The following is a 12,141-nucleotide window of genomic DNA, read 5'->3' as shown; positions in this document are numbered from 1 at the left end:
TTACCGGTTCCTCCAGCCGTCTACGGACCCGACGGTTCTATCGCTGCAAAAACTCAGAATCTTACCAGGAATATTTGTCTTATTTCTAGTTAAAATGTCTTTGATGATTTTTTTTTTACTAAAAATGAGACATTTTAACTAGAAATAAGACAAATATTCTTGTTAAGATTTTGAGTTTTTGCAGTGTAGCGATATTTACTTTCAATTTGATCAGCTACACTGCAAAAACTCAAAATTACATCAGGAATATTTGTCTTATTTCTAGTTAAAATATCTCATTTTTAGTCAAAACATCTCATTACACTTAAAACAAGACTCATTACCAGAAAAATGACTTGTTATTTGACCATTTTCACCTGTTTCAAGTAAATTTTCACTTGAAATAAGTAGAAAAATCTGCCAGTGGGACAAGATTTATCTTCTCATTACAAGCAAAAAAATCTTGTTCCACTGGCAGATTTTTCTACTTATTTTAAGTGAAAATCTACTTGAAACAGGTGAAAATTGTTGTTTTTTCCAGTGGTGAGTCTTGTTTTAAGTGTAATGACATTTTTTTTTTTTTTTTACTAAAAATGAGACATTTTAACTAGAAATAAGACAAATATTCTTGTTAAGATTTTGAGTTTTTGCAGTGTATTTGTGATGCTGGTCGTTGCTGAAATGATCACAGTGGAGTTAAAGGCAGGGTAAGCGATCTCTGGATGATGATGTCACCCACCCCGCCTGTAACGCTTGGTGGAACGGAGCAGTTTGTTCTGCTTTCGGGTCGTCGCCCGTCTTAACGACTTCGCTCAAGAGCCTCGTTACGTCGTCAACCCGGAACACGTGGAGAGCGTCGGTCCGAGCGCCGTCATCGTTCTGAGATAACGCCGGAGAACGGGTCGTGAAGCGAGCGGGCCGGACTCGTGGGACCCCCCGGTGTGGGCCGGACCACCAAGCAGCCTCCAGAACCCGGCCAGAGTTCTGCAGCGAGCCACACTGCAAAAACTCTAAATCTTACCAGGAATATTTGTCTTATTTCTAGTTAAAATGTCTTTTTTTTAGTTAAAAAAAATCTCATTACATTTAAAACAAGACTCATTACTGGAAAAAACAACAATTTTCACCTGTTTCAAGTAGAAAAATCAAGTAGAAGATTTTTTAGCTTGTAATAAGAAGATAAATCTTGTCCCACTGGCAGATTTTTCTACTTATTTCAAGTAAAATTTACTTAAAACAGGTGAAAATTGTCAAATAAGTTATTTTTCTGGTAATGAGTCTTGTTTTAGGGCTAATGAGATTTTTTGACTAAAAATGAGACATTTTAATTAGAAATAAGACAAATATTCCTGGTGAAATTTTGAGTTTTTGCAGTGTAGCTGATCAAATTGAAAGTAAATATCGCAGCACTGCAAAAACTAAAAATCTTAACAAGAATATTTGTCTTATTTCTAGTTAAAATGTCTCATTTTTATTAAAAAAAAATCTCATTACACTTAAAACAAGACTCATCACTGTAAAAAACAACATTTTTCACCTGTTTCAAGTAGATTTTCACTTAAAATAAGTAGAAAAATCTGCCAGTGGAACAAGATTTTTTTGCTTGTAATAAGAAGATAAATCTTGTTCCACTGGCAGATTTTTCTACTTATTTTAAGTGAAAATTTACTTGAAACAGGTGAAAATTGTCAAATAACAAGTTATATTTCTGATAATGAGTCTTGTTTTAAGTGTAATGAGATTTTTTGACTAAAAATTAAACATTTTAACTAGAAATAAGACAGATATTCCTGGTAAGATTTTGAGTTTTTGCAGTGTATGAAGAGCTGCGGGACCGGTCCGAGTCTGTAAGAAAAGCCGTGACTCGGGTCTGGAGGAACCTTCAGGTCCGGGACGCCAGATACCAGAACAGTTCTGGAGATTTCGGTGGAAAAGCACCTTTTTTTTTGTAAAAACTGGGCCCAGAAGGGTCTCCGATCGCCGGAACCAGGATCCAGGATCCAGACCGGTGCGCGTTTACGTGGTTCTGTAGAGTCCAACGTCTACAAGAGACACCTGAGCCTTAAACTAAAACACACAGCAGCATTTTCACCCACAACCTCCTCCGAGGGCCGGGGGGCCTCGGGCCGAGCGCGGGAGGTAAAAGGAGTTGGGAGGAATGACGTGAGCGCTGCGGCGGAGACAAACACGTCCTGGCGCCGTCTCGCCCACACCGCCGCCGTCTCGCCGGGTCAGGGTTCTGGTTATTCTTCACAAGTCTGAGGTAGTCGGGAGTCGGGACTACCACGGATGCACATTAAGAGAAGAGCGAGACGCCAGTTCAAAAAGAGAAAAACAAACTCCCGGGTCTCCCGGGTGACGGAGCAGGAAAACCAGAGCGGGAATTCTGCGTGAAGAAGAAGAAGAAGAAGCTGCCAAACATCAGTCGTTTTGGCGTTTTTTATGTTTTTTTTCCCCCCATCAGTAGACGACTCGGACAACTCAAAACACGGATTGTGACTTTCCTGACGTGGTTTTCCAGAGACAGTGTAAAAACTTGGGCGGGTTGTGGTTTGGAGTTCCTTGTTTTGCTGATCCGGGTCGACCTGCTACATTTGTCCGGCTGCGCCGTCGCCGCGCGGCACAAACACAGTGAGTGATGCGTTCAAGTGCATAAAAGAAAAGGAGAACCAGAAAAAAATAAACAAAGAGAGAGAGAGAGAGCTGGCGGTGTTTGAGTGACGGCGGGAACGACGTCACGTTGGAATGAGCCGTGACGTCACATGATGGAGAGTTTCATTCCAGCTGCTTCTCGCGTCTCTGTATTGCACGGGGCTGGAATGACTTCAAAACGGAACTAAAGCATCAAAACTACCAAACGGTTACAACCAGAATTCCTCCGAGTCTCTAACTCCAGTCCAGTACCGGGTTCAGTCGTTTTCCTCCCGGAGGACCGGCAGCGCCGGGAACGCCGGCAGCGTCAGGTTTTTGGGTCGTCGGGGAGTTTTTCGCAGGACAAAACGTTTGAGGATGTTGACGAGTCTCTGGCCGGGTGTGGCGTTCCCCCTCCCCTCCGGACACGAAGGGAAGAACAAAAACCAGACCCGGACTCTTGGGTGTTTCTGTGATCTCGGCCGATGGAATCCCTCCTCAGAACTGCTGTCGGTCCCCGGGATGAAGAGGACGACTCTTCATCTCTCCTCCTTCCTGGACACCTTGGACGAGTGCCACGCCGTGGACCTGAGGACAGAAGGAGAGGTTTAATTATGTTTTCTGTTAAAAACACCAGGTACCTCACGATATGATCACGATATTCTGCAAAAACTCAAACTCTTACCAGGAATATTTGTCTTATTTCTAGTTAAAATGGTAATTTTTAGTAAAGAAAATCTCATTACACTTAAAACAAGAGTCATCACTGGAAAAAACAACAATTTTCACCTGTTTCAAGTAGATTTTCACTTGAAATAAGTAGAAAAATCTGCCAGTGGAACAAGATTTTTTTGCTTGTAATGAGAAGATAAATCTTGTTCCACTGGCAGATTTTTCTACTTATTTCAAGTGAAAATTTACTTGAAACAGGTGAAAATGATCAAATAACAAGTTATTTTTCTGGTAATGACTCTTGTTTTAAGTATAATGAGATTTCTTGACTAAAAATTTGACATTTTAACTAGAAATAAGACAAATATTCCTGGTAAGATTTTGAGTTTTTGCAGTGCACAAAGAGCACAGAAAAATAACTTGTTATTTGACCTGTTTCAAGTAGATTTTCACTTGAAATAAGTAGAAAAATCTGCCAGTGGGACAAGTTTTATCTTCTTATTACAAGCAAAAAAATCTTGTTCCACTGGCAGATTTTTCTACTTTTTTTAAGTGAAAATTTACTTGAAACAGGTAAAAATTGTTGTTTTTTCCAGTGATGAGTCTCGTTTTAAGTGTAATGAGATTTTCTTTGACTAAAAATGAGACATTTTAACTAGAAATAAGAAAAATATTATTGTGTAGATTTTGAGTTTTTGCAGTGTACTATCGCGATACAGCGTTTCCGTTGCAAGACATTTCATCCACGACACATTATTATCTGTGTCAGTGAAGAAATTCAGAGTTCATTGACTGCACTGAATCCACAAATACACATTTCAGTGCTCGTATTATCAACATGGACAAACGTCGGTGCTTCTTAACCAGAATCAATTTACAGGACTGTCTCAGAAAATTATAATATTGTGATTTTCTGTAATGCAATTACAAAAACAAAAATGTCTTACATTGTGGATTCATTACAAATCAACTGAAATATTGCAAGCCTTTTATTATTTTAATATTGCTGATCATGGTTTACAGCTTAAGAAAACTCAAATATCCTATCTCAAAAAATTAGAATATTCTGGGAATCTTAATCTTAAAACCGTTTTTTTTTTTTATGATTTTGATATAGCTTATTTTGTGACAAATTGACTTGAATGTTTTATTTGAGATTTGCACAAATGTTTTGTTATTTGCACAACTGTCAACCTCAGTGGAAAAGTCTGCCTGTTACTGTCTACATTGTATTAATTGCACAGTGTATTTTAATTTAATTGTTATGCAGGAAAGGGATATTTGTTTTATTTTATTCAAGAAGCATTTTTATTCTATATATGCAGGCAGTTTATTTTTATTTCATTTGTTTTATACATGTTGATATTGTGCAGACCTCTGTTAATAAAGGAACCTGTGTGACATTTGGCACGAGGCTTTGTATTAAAACTGACTGTTTTTTTAAGGGTTTGATCAGAAAAAAATGAAGCTAACAGAGATGCTAACAGAGATGCTAACAGAGATGCTAACAGAGATGCTAACAGAGATGCTAACAGAGATGCTATGCTATAATGCTTTGGGGGAAACCCCAATTATGGCACAGAAAAAATATCAATATATATCGAGTATCAACATTCAGCTAGAAAATATCCAGATATGACTTTTGGTCCATATCGCCCAGCCCTCCTCCTCCTCCTCCTCACCTGATGAAGGTCTTGAAGGCGGCGCTCTGAGGGTTGATGCACAGCGGCACCCGCTTGCCCTGCTGGTGCTCCGTGATGAAGCGGTGGATCAGCTCTGAAACACGACAAGCAGCAGCGACATCAACGTTACGTCAAGGGAAGTGTGTGTGACGTAGGAATGGGTGATACTTTATCGTTCACGATAAACCGTCAAAAACATTTCCCACGGTGAGAATTTGTATCTCACGGTAAAAACGATAAATTCCCGTTGATGATGTTTTTGTGTAAAGTTGATTTATGGTTCTGTGTTAAATCCACGCACAACGTACGTGAAGGAAGGAAGGAAGGAAGGAAGGAAGGAAGAAAGAAAGAAAGAAAGAAATGAGCAAGAAAGAAAGAAAGAAAGAAAGAAATGAGCAAGAAAGAAAGAAAGAAAGAAAGAAAGAAATGAGCAAGAAAGAAAGAAAGAAAGAAATGAGCAAGAAAGAAAGAAAGAAAGAAATGAGCAAGAAAGAAAAAAAGAAAGAAAGAAATGAGCAAGAAAGAAAAAAAGAAAGAAAGAAATGAGCAAGAAAGAAAGAAAGAAAGAAATGAGCAAGAAAGAAAGAAAGAAATGAGCAAGAAAGAAAGAAAGAAAGAAAGAAATGAGCAAGAAAGAAAGAAAGAAATGAGCAAGAAAGAAAGAAAGAAAGAAAGAAAGAAATGAGCAAGAAAGAAAGAAAGAAAGAAAGAAATGAGCCAAAAAAGAAAGAAAGAAAGAAAGAAATGAGCCAGAAAAGAAAGAAAGAAATGAGCCAAAAAAGAAAGAAAGAAAGAAATGAGCCAAAAAAGAAAGAAAGAAAGAAATGAGCCAAAAAAGAAAGAAAGAAAGAAAGAAAGAAATGAGCCAAAAAAGAAAGAAAGAAAGAAAGAAAGAAAGAAATGAGCCAAAAAAGAAAGAAAAGAAAGAAAGAAAGACATGAGCCAAAAAAGAAAGAAAGAAAGAAAGAAAGAAAGAAAGAAAGAAAGAAATGAGCCAGAAAAGAAAGAAAGAAATGAGCCAAAAAAGAAAGAAAGAAAGAAATGAGCCAGAAAAGAAAGAAAGAAAGAAAGAAAGAAAGAAAGAAAGAAAGAAAGAAAGAAAGAAAGAAAGAAAGAAAGAAAGAAAGAAAGAAAGAAAGAAAGAAAGAAAGAAAGAAAGAAAGAAAGAAAGAAAGAAAGAAAGAAAGAAAGAAAGAAAGAAAGAAAGAAAGAAAGAAAGAAAGAAAGAAAGAAAGGCTCCAAAGACTGAATGTGGTGACAGATTTATAGTTTAAAAGGTGGAGTTGAATTGTTTTTTTTTTATCGTTATGGGGATGTGTGCAGGTGTTTCCTGGCGTTACGAAGGCGGCGGCGTGGTGTCCCACCTTTGCCCTGCCACACGGACAGCAGGCTGTTCTCGTAGCTGTGGCTGAACGGCCGCTCGGCCACCGGCTCGAAGTCGCGGGTGTAGACGCGCCCGCTGGGAACGGAGTAGCAGCACTGGCACATGCAGGTGTGGTAGCGCAGCCGGCCCTCGTCCAGGTACGGGTGGGACAGCGCGTCGCTGCCGGAGATCCGCTTGGCCTGGACAGAACAAAGGAGACGACTCCAGAGCGCTGAAGAAGAGAAGCGGCGGGCCGAGAGAAGCTGGGACCGGTTCTGCTGAACTCACCGGGTCGAACACCAGCATGCGGCAGAGCAGGTGCACGGCCTCGTGCGTGGCGCCGTCCGACAGCATGTAGAGCACCGACAGCGACGGCTGTGGAGACAAAGAGCTGCTGCTGAACCTCAACAAAACCTCTGACTCACTACGTTTACATGCAGTCAAAATGCGGGTTATTGCTAATATTCCGGTTACTGAAACATTGGGAATATTCCGTTTACATGGTGATTAATGATTCAGGATATCTGGATCAAACCAGTGACGCACGGAGAACGTCATGACACAATTACCGTCATTTCTGCTTCTTCTTCCTGTATCCAAATTCAAAACAAATGCTGCTTCTCGCAACTTTTCTCTCACCTTCTTGTAAATCTTCTATCCCGGTACTTTCTACCGTCTACAAATGCAGAAATGTTCATATCCTTCATTACATTTATGAAGTGATTAGTCTCCTCCTGGTCTTGTTTCTCCGTGTTTATAAGAACTTCCTGGACTCAAAAGACCAGGATTCCTTGTGAACAGAGCATGTGCAGAAAACAAATTCCTGTTCCGTTTTATGGGGATATTCTGTTTGGCGTTTACATGACCCAATATTCAGGTTTAAAAGGAGGAACCCAGGGCTTATATTGGGGTTTTTAAAAACAGGAATATGAGCAAATTCCGGTTATTCAGAGGGCTTATTGGCGTTTACATGGCCCGTATTGCTAATATTCGGGTTTTAAAGGGTTATTGATGCATGGAAACGCAGTCACTGACATCTGTTTTTCCTCGTTAGCGAGATTTGAGGAATCAAAGAACGACGTTCAGAAACAACGACGATTGTTGGTGTAAAAACCTCTGAACCCTCAAAACCGCTTGAGGGTCTGGACCACGAGTTTACAGTTCACGGTTCTTCACGCGTCTGACGGCCTAACGGGGCTGCAGAGCCACAGAGGAGCCGGTCTAAAAGGTCAACGGCAACGTTTTCCCGATCGATCGGCCGCCCGATTGGGCCGATCACGGCATTTTCAAAACATCGGTATCGGGACATACCTAGTTATTAATGTTTTAATAAATATTAAATCGTTTTATATATCGTTGCATTTAACGTCACTTCCAGTTGGCGTCACTTCCGGTCAGCGGCCGGAAGTGACGAAGTAAGAGAAACTAACATGGTTTCCATGTTTGAATTGTGAAACTTTATATCTGTTCATGTTCATTAAGCTGCTGCTATTCATTCATTCATTCATTCATTCATTCAGAATGTTGCACTAAGGTTAAGCCAAAAAGTATTTTAATTTTCTTGTGTTTGTGAGTTTGACTGGATGTCGTTCAACTACCTCTTTTGAAGTTAAATGTATTTATTTTTGTTATTGCACTATTCTGCACTTTTTGTTTTAGTTTACAATTTCATGTTTTTACATTTTGTGGCACCAGAGCTGATATATGGGCTCAAATTAAAGCCATAAATATTTTGTATCTGTAAATAAACTTTGTACTTGAAATATTTTGGGCGGGTGCAAAAAATATTTGTACTTGCAAAAAATATTTGTACTTGTAGAAATATTTTGTGCATGTGTAAAACATTTTTGTAGCTGTGGAAATAATTCGTCTGTATGCAACATTGGATATACAAAGCTACAAACTTTTTTTACAACTACGAATTATGGCAGTGTTTTGACGTACCAATAATAAGAGCCAATCAGCGATCTTTGGCACGGGTTTCAAAGCGTTTCTAGAGAGCCAAATGCTTTATTTTATTATTTTTTGCACATGCACAAAATATTTCTACAAGTACAAAGTTTATTTACAGATACAAAAAATGTATGGCTTTAATTTGAGCCCATACTGATAAGCATATAAAGAAATATATGTCCATGTTGTTCTCCAATGGACAATAAAAGAAACTTGGGATAATTTGAGTTTTAGTCCTCTTTTTTTTAAATTCATTGCCAAAATGTATTTGATCGAGAAAAAGTATCGGAAATGTATCGGGAGCCAAAAGAAGTGATCAGATCGGGAAAAACTGGGATCGGCAGAAACTCAAACTCCAGTGATCAGATCGGGAGCTAAAAAGTCCTGACCGGGACAACCCTAGTCAACGGGGAAGGAAACACGTTTCTGCAACACGTGCCGTTGCTGCGCCTGAGCCGGCGCCGCCACGTACCGGTTTGTGCGGCCCCCTCAGGATGTGGGCTCGGGCTCCCTCGCAGGCCGACGCCAGGGCCGACAGAGGCGGCGTCCCCAGCAGGTCCGTGATCAGATCCAGCTGCAGAAGAGAAGCAGAGGAGTTAACAATGTCTGTTCTGTTGCAGCATCGTCTCAGCTCAGCTACGGCAGAACAACGGCGGCGTTGTCGCCACCGCCTCATCCTGTCACCAAACCACGTGGGAGTCATGTGACTCCCTCCTCTCTTCAAGGACACAGTTTATTCCAACGGTTCTTATCTCTTCTGATTTCAGCAGACGTTTTAGCCCCCAACAAGACCTGGTTTTCAGTTTCCTGCCCTAAAGCGAAGGACTTCATGTAAAATGAGCATCTCTGAGCAACTAAATCTACTATTTCAAATAGAGGAAACCCGAGAGTTTAGGGCAGAAGTGCCGACTTACAGCCTGTCCTAACTGCACGTGAGCGTCCGACTATCGCGTCGCACTGCGTGGGTTCGGACGCTCTCCGTCCTGAAACACTGAACGCGTTATGGGCCCCCACGTTATTTTGATTGACAGCTGAAACTTGCTTTTTAAAAGGCTGATTTATGGTTCCGTGTTACACCAACGCAGACCCTACGGCGTAGGTTACGCGCCGATTTTACGCGGAACCATAAATCAGCCTTTATTCACCGCACTACCTGCCCGTGCTCCTGAAAGAAACTCCTAAAATAACTCCTAAAAGAGTAAAGAGACAAGTAAAAGATGGATGAGTACTGGTAATCTTCCTACGTTTGTACTTTCTAAACAGAAAACAAGCTTGATATTGTGATATTTAAATGTTCTTCTATTTTCTTCCTGCCGCTCGCGTTGAAAGCCGGTTGAAAGCGCTGTAGGAAACAGTCATGATGAGGAACGGCTGATCCAGTTAGTTGAAATGAGAAGTTATCTCTATGATTCCTCCTCATTTCACCACAAAAACCTAAATAAAGTGGTAGAAAGAAATATTATCCTATTATTATATTATTATTATTATTATATATTATCTTTAGGGCTGTCCAAGTTAATGCATTAACGACGCGTTAACTTCACGTCCTCTTAACGCCGACAATTTTTTTAACGCACGATTAAAAAAAAAAAAAAAAGGCATGATATAATTTCTGGCGGTCGTCGGCACCGTAGCCTGAGGAAAACTATGGTGGATTGAAAGATAGAGAATTAAAAGGGACTTTTGAACGGTTAGTTCACTTTCAAAAAGATGCAGATGGTTCGCTGGACAAGACTGAAGTTATTTGCATGTCGATTTGAAATGAATTACCATCGAAGTACAACCAGCAGCTGCCACTTTATTGAGGTTCTTGTATTAAAATGTCCGTTTCCTACAGCGTTTTCAACCGGCTTTCAACGCGAGCGACAGGAAGAAAATAGAAACAGGGCGTCCGACAAAAGTCCAGCTCAAAACGTCGCGCTGCGTCGCTGCAGCCAGTTTGGACAGTCCAATAGAAAATAAAGCAATGGAATTGTTTTTGACGCTGACGCTCACTCGCATCGTATGCAGTTATGACACGGTGTTAGATCTGTGAGGGGGCCAGAATAAATGAAGATGTGATCAACAGAATCCATTTTCATGTGAGAAAGAAACAAGGGAACATTTTTAGTCCAACATCTGTGAAACGGAACTCTCCAGAGCTTCATCTCTCTGGGATGCAGGTTTATCACACGGAGCAGCAGCGACTGCAGGGCTGGACGGGGCTGAGGGCGAGCAGTCAGGTTACCTCATTTTCTGAGTGTTTTTATGGCTGAAGCAAACGTGATAGTAAAGCTGAGTCAGTGCCGTGGAAGTGGGAGGCGTTCGTGTTGGAGCAAACTCTCCTACACGCCGCACTATTCCTGCAGTCGTGTGAGATCATCACATCTCACGCCGCAGAATCAGCTCCAGCCTCGGACACCGTGTCCACATGGAAGCAGTTTTTTGATTTTGTCAATGACGAATAAGGATTTTCAACAGGTCAATTTTAAAATATAAAAAAAAAAAGAATATCTATTTTATTAGTTCAAACATTAAGAATGTTGTATACACATAAATTCATATTCAAATTTTAAAATGAGTTTTTTGTCAAGATGAATTGGCACTAGCCTTAAAAAAGGTCATGTGGTGCAACCATGATTCATATTAAAATAAATTAATTTCATTAACATCTTGACATCTTTTTTTACAAGTTTTCAGTGTTATACAAAAATTATTTTAATTGTCGCGTCACATGATATTTCATAAAATGGAGCATAATCAGTCAAACTTTCTTTGTATATTATGATGTAAATATAAATACAAATGTGTTGCAATCTTACACACTACAAGACACTTGGAAATCATGCCAGATAGAAGAAGATTGATTTAAAAACATTTAGAGTGATTTCAAAAAAAGTTTTGCACCACATGACATTTTGACGCTTTAAAACAACAAAATCCCAAATAAATAATATTTTTTGTAAAATTCAAGTGAGTGGGACAAGTAGTTTATATATCTGGTAATTTTTTTATCCATTTAAACCTTTTTTGAATTGGAAAAAAAAAAATCAGTTTTTCAGAAAATATAGGCGTCACGTCATCGACCCTTTTCTATCTTTAGACTGTTACCAAACAAAGTAACAGGATCTCTGACCCCGACGACCTCGGTGGATCTGCAGGACCGTCAACTCATCATCTTTTCTCTGCAACAACCCATGAATCCTGCAGTGTATCAGGCGTTAGAAGTCAACTCCTCCTGTTGCTGTGGTCACGTCTGCATTAGGACGACACATCTGCAAAACTAACAACGGCCTCACTGGCGCTGAAGCGGCTTGAAGCAGATTGATGAGGGAGAGCTGGTCGATACAAGACACCGGATGAAGACGGAGGTAATCACAGCCGATACTGATGACATCTAGCTCACCAGGATTGATTTTTTTGCACCGAGTTGCCTGCCGACTGAGAGACAATCAAACCTGCACAAACCTGCTCATCCAACTGTCCAAAACGTGCCAAAGTGAAACCATCAGGACCCGAAAATCTAAATTAACGATATGATTTGTGCATCCAAGCAGCTCAAAGTACTTAAAAAAGCAGCTTTGCCTTTACTAAGGCCCTGTTTCCACGTAGCAAAAATGGTGGTGTTTTCATGCATTTTGGCTGTTCTTTTACACGAAAACGTCTCCAAAAATGATCATTTCTGAAAACTCCGGCCAAAGTGGAGATTTTTAAAACCTCCGTCTTCACGTTTGCTTGTAAACGGAGAGAAACGGACATTTAGGCTTCAGAACGTCACATTATGAGACAGAAACGTCACCAGCGTCATGAGTGACACCTGTGGTTACAATTAGTTTGTAACCGTCAATATTTTCTTGTATTTTACCTGTTTTATATTCTAAC

General features: G+C 40.0%; 1 protein-coding gene across 1 annotated transcript in view; it reads right to left on the bottom strand.

Annotated features, from left to right (window-relative positions):
* Positions 1-1,653: 1,653 nt before the first annotated feature.
* The window catches only part of LOC133422552 (serine/threonine-protein kinase NLK2-like), a 13,904-nt gene continuing 3,416 nt past the window's right edge, over positions 1,654-12,141 (bottom strand). The window contains exons 2-6 of the mRNA XM_061712573.1: positions 8,753-8,854; positions 6,616-6,702; positions 6,329-6,527; positions 4,965-5,058; positions 1,654-3,198 (exon numbers count right to left, since the gene is read on the bottom strand). Coding sequence (XP_061568557.1) covers positions 3,150-3,198; positions 4,965-5,058; positions 6,329-6,527; positions 6,616-6,702; positions 8,753-8,854 — 531 coding nt within the window. The 3' untranslated portion in view covers positions 1,654-3,149. The remainder of the gene's footprint in view (positions 3,199-4,964; positions 5,059-6,328; positions 6,528-6,615; positions 6,703-8,752; positions 8,855-12,141) is intronic.

This window comes from Cololabis saira, chromosome 21 (genome assembly GCF_033807715.1).
Source record: "Cololabis saira isolate AMF1-May2022 chromosome 21, fColSai1.1, whole genome shotgun sequence".
Lineage (NCBI taxonomy): Eukaryota > Metazoa > Chordata > Actinopteri > Beloniformes > Belonidae > Cololabis > Cololabis saira.
Note: the sequence above shows the minus strand (reverse complement) of the source record. Positions and strands in the feature narration are given on the sequence as shown.